The sequence below is a fragment of the Limulus polyphemus genome, unplaced genomic scaffold (genome assembly GCF_000517525.1).
Source record: "Limulus polyphemus unplaced genomic scaffold, Limulus_polyphemus-2.1.2 Scaffold3865, whole genome shotgun sequence".
NCBI lineage: Eukaryota > Metazoa > Arthropoda > Merostomata > Xiphosura > Limulidae > Limulus > Limulus polyphemus.
This window is the reverse complement of record NW_013669475.1, coordinates 29,037-32,985: the sequence shown is the minus strand read 5'-3', so window position 1 is coordinate 32,985 and position 3,949 is coordinate 29,037. Positions and strand designations below refer to the sequence as shown.

At 37.4% G+C, this 3,949-nt stretch overlaps 1 protein-coding gene across 1 annotated transcript in view; it reads right to left on the bottom strand.

Moving 5' to 3' along the window:
- Positions 1-3,949, bottom strand: part of LOC111088492 — a 25,178-nt gene that overhangs the window by 17,815 nt on the left and 3,414 nt on the right. The window contains exons 3-5 of the mRNA XM_022398788.1: positions 2,950-3,330; positions 2,462-2,835; positions 738-888 (exon numbers count right to left, since the gene is read on the bottom strand). Coding sequence (XP_022254496.1) covers positions 738-888; positions 2,462-2,835; positions 2,950-3,330 — 906 coding nt within the window. The remainder of the gene's footprint in view (positions 1-737; positions 889-2,461; positions 2,836-2,949; positions 3,331-3,949) is intronic.

Sequence of the window (3,949 nt, the reverse complement as noted above, 5' to 3'; positions counted from 1 at the left end):
CAATTAAAACTTAAACTTAACTTAACTTCAAGTAAAAGGTTAAGGGTTCGTTTACTACTACTTAATACGTCTTCCGCCCCCCCGTTCCCCCCTTTTTTTTTTTTTTTTTTACTAAGAACAGCATTACGTGAATTTGCAGTTATTCTGGCAGTTTATTTATTTTATTTTTTTTTAATGTCAAGCTTGTAAATCCCCCCCCCCCCAAGACTTTTTTTTCCCAGTTATTCTTGATTTTAAAGTGCAGCTTTTATTATATACAAATTTTTTAACACGTGTGGTTTAACGTATACTGATTTGAAAGATTTTAGGAACAGGAAAGGTAACCTTGTGGGAAGAGGGAAGAGACCTACGGATTTAAGCATGGGTCATAGTTGCAGAGTGATGGATAACAGAGTTCCATAAATTTAAAGACATTATTTCGGTATAGATTAAGCTTTTTATTTTCAAAGGAAAAAATAAAAGTAAATTACTACAGTGTTAAAAATAAACAATGTTTAATACTTGCTTTTACTCGCTTCAATATTTGTCAACGGGCTGAATTTGACTCCCAAAACATTGGTTACCGAAAGCTATGCTTTCGTAAAAAAAATTCATAAAAAAAGAATTAAGTCAGTCAAAATTAATCAATTATCGTCGATTAGCTTACAAGACTAAAAATCGGACTTAGATATTCATGGTGGGCATCGTACAGATAGCCCCTATTGTATAGTTTTGTGCTGAAAAAAAAACACACTTACTATTGATCAATGCATTTTTTCCCAAGTAAACGGCATCAGTAGCAAACTGTTGAATATGTACGTCGTTCACTGTCTCACCAACTTCAAGTATGCCTATCTCCATACCTCCATTTAATACGACGTCGCCGAGAAATATCTTTGAGGACAGACTCTTAAATACAAGCAATAGTAATTAGTAAAACAAATAGCTAACAACACCTGAATGAACCTTTAGTAGTATTCCAAATTCCAACATATAAATGAAAGAAAAAAATGACAACACTACTACCATATCTAGTGGTAAAGAGAAACTTTGGCTCCCATGTATATCGTATTATAGCCGGCCTGATAAGCCCTCGTATTGAACATTTATACAAATGTCACTAACAAAGTTTTGTGATGCGAATTGTAATTATCAATTCTATCACTTTTATAGGATTTACAAATCGGAAGAGTTAATATACATTTTAACTTTACACAAAGTGATCACCCACGAACATACGAAATTATGCCAAGACACTGCGCACATTGCTATACGAATGACAGGAACGATAACAGAGACACTTAGGTGCTTTTCTGGTAACGACAATACTTGTTCGTCAATATTACTGGGGCAATAGCGACGACGATTCAATTAGTATATGCGGATGGTTAGAACAATTGATAGTGGTGTTACATTAAATTGAGGATGGTCATTAGATCGGGAAGTATTGATTTTCTTATAACACTTAATGTGTAAAATATTTATACTAAAGATGTGTTACAGTTGATGCTAATCGTGGGATAGTAATCATGCTGTATCTTATCGAGTTGTACGCACTACTTTCTGAGATTAAGTCGCAAACGTTCGTCACACTATTTGCTGTTCGCCGCTTTTACCAATTTAAGTAAGTTGCTTTGTGTATGGAACTGCAGAAAGATAGTAACACCAACAGAATAAAACAACAAGTCAGAGTACTTAGTCGCCAGATGGGTGGCAGGTAACAAAAACAACTATATGGTAAGACCATAACTTTAATGTAGGTGCTACGCCAGGCAACGATTGAGCTAAAGTAAGATTAAAAACTTACGGAAGAACCCACTTTTATCAAATATATCACAATCTTAATCATAATATAGACTTTTCCTGCACAAACACTGAAAGCAGCCATGAGAGGTCTTCAAAGTATCGTTAGGGGAATTAAAGACGATAAATCAATAGGTTGTTTGTTTGTTTGTTTTGAATTTCGCGCAAAGTTACACGAGGGCTGTCTGTGCTAGCCGTCCCTAATTTAGCAGTGATAGACTCGAGGGAAGGCAGCTAGTCAACACCACCCACCGCAAACTCTTGGGCTACTCTTTTTACCAACGAATAGTGGGATTGACCGTCACATTATAATGTCCCCACGGCTGAAAGGGCGAGCATGTTTGGTGTGACGGAGATTCGAACCCGCGACCCTCAGATTGCGAGTCGAGCGCCCTAACCACCTGGCCATGCCGCGCCTAAATCAATAGGACAGCCAGTATACAACCAGAACACCAGTAAAGGAACTATTTAGTGCGATGTAGCCGATCTCCACACGAGGGAGCTCGTGCCTGTCAACGCAAACCCTGGGATCATAAAAATTATGTAATTAAAGTTATTTTTCTTTAGACTTAATGACAGCAACAAAATGACGATTGATTCACGTTGAACAGGCAAAGTCGTGAGAACAATTAAGTAATTTTTTCAAAAAGATTTAAATGCAGTTTTTAAAGTCAGTTACCTGATGAGAGGCAGAAATGGAAACAACGTCGTTGATAAAATGTGGGAAATTTTCTCCATTTAGGAACACCAGTGTTAAGTTACCCTGCACATTTACTTCCCGAATTATCGAGTCTTCCGAAACGTCTCGGATTTCCGCGCAATCTTCAGATATCAAAAAGGACAACAACTTTTCGAATGAGACGTCGTTCAATACACCTTGTACAGACAAGGTTTTAATGTTAACTTCTGTCGAGAACAACAAGTTACCGTTCACTATGGCGGGTTCGTCGGTCTTCAGCACACCGTGTGAAGTGTCCGAAAGCTTTACTTCTCCTACAAACACTTCTCCGTGAAGATTCTTAGATGTAAAGTCATCTTCAAAAGTGTAAAAGCCTGAAAATGAAGTAGTTTGATAAAGTGTTAATATACTACTGTGATAACGTCAAGTAGAACGAGGTTCAGATAAGAAATTCCTATATACAAATAAAACCAAAAACACACGCTAACCTGTGATGTTTTGAGGTAACGACTCCAGCAAGATGTTCCACCCTTTATCTTGAACAAACATTTCTTTCAAGTTATTGTTACGGTAAGATATTCTAGCAGCTTCAATCTTCCCTTCAATTACTGTCTCACGACGAAAAACAGTTAGTGCTTGCACTGTGGACACTTCATTCATAAATACTACGTCTTCGACAAGTTCCTGCAGGTTTACACTTTCGATTAGCTGCTGACAGTTTACACTCTGACATACAAGAGTGTCACGGAAGAATGAAATATGGTCAATCGTAGAGGCCGAGGTCAGCTTGATGGCCAGTTCGTTCACTAAGCGTAACTGGACCCCAGATATTCCGAAAGAGGTGTTGATATGTCCAAAAGCAGCAACAACTGTAAAGAGGTGTTATTTTAAAACAGACTCGGCTTCACTGAAACAAACAAGATAAGGGACAATGGGACGATTCTAGGGTTTCGTTATTGGGGGGGGGGTGGGGGGGTGGGGGGGTGGGGCATTTGGTAATGTTTTGAACATCGCACGCCATTTTGAAGTTATTGAAATAACTGCAAACACAATGTATAGCTGCACTTTAGACATTGGATAACTATACATTTACGACTTTGATTAGAGTTTGTTGATCAACAGACGGGGGGGGGGGTCAAAGTAATAATTATCAATCTGTTAATAAATACCTTTTAAAAATGGTCGTATCACTTAAAAGAAGTTATATTATAATAATCCTTAATCTTCAAAAATGTTTGACATTCACACCCACCCTCTAGCCACAACTTAACACGATATAATAAACAAACTTCAGTACGGCATAAACTGTTCAACGTGTAACAATACGTAATCTCAATCTTACCACAATGATAGTTATCTATGACACGATATGATAAACAAACTTCAGTACGGCATAAACTGTTCAACGTGTAACAATACACTCAATCTTACCACAATGATAGTTATCTATGACACGATATGATAAACAAACTTCAGTACGGCATAAAC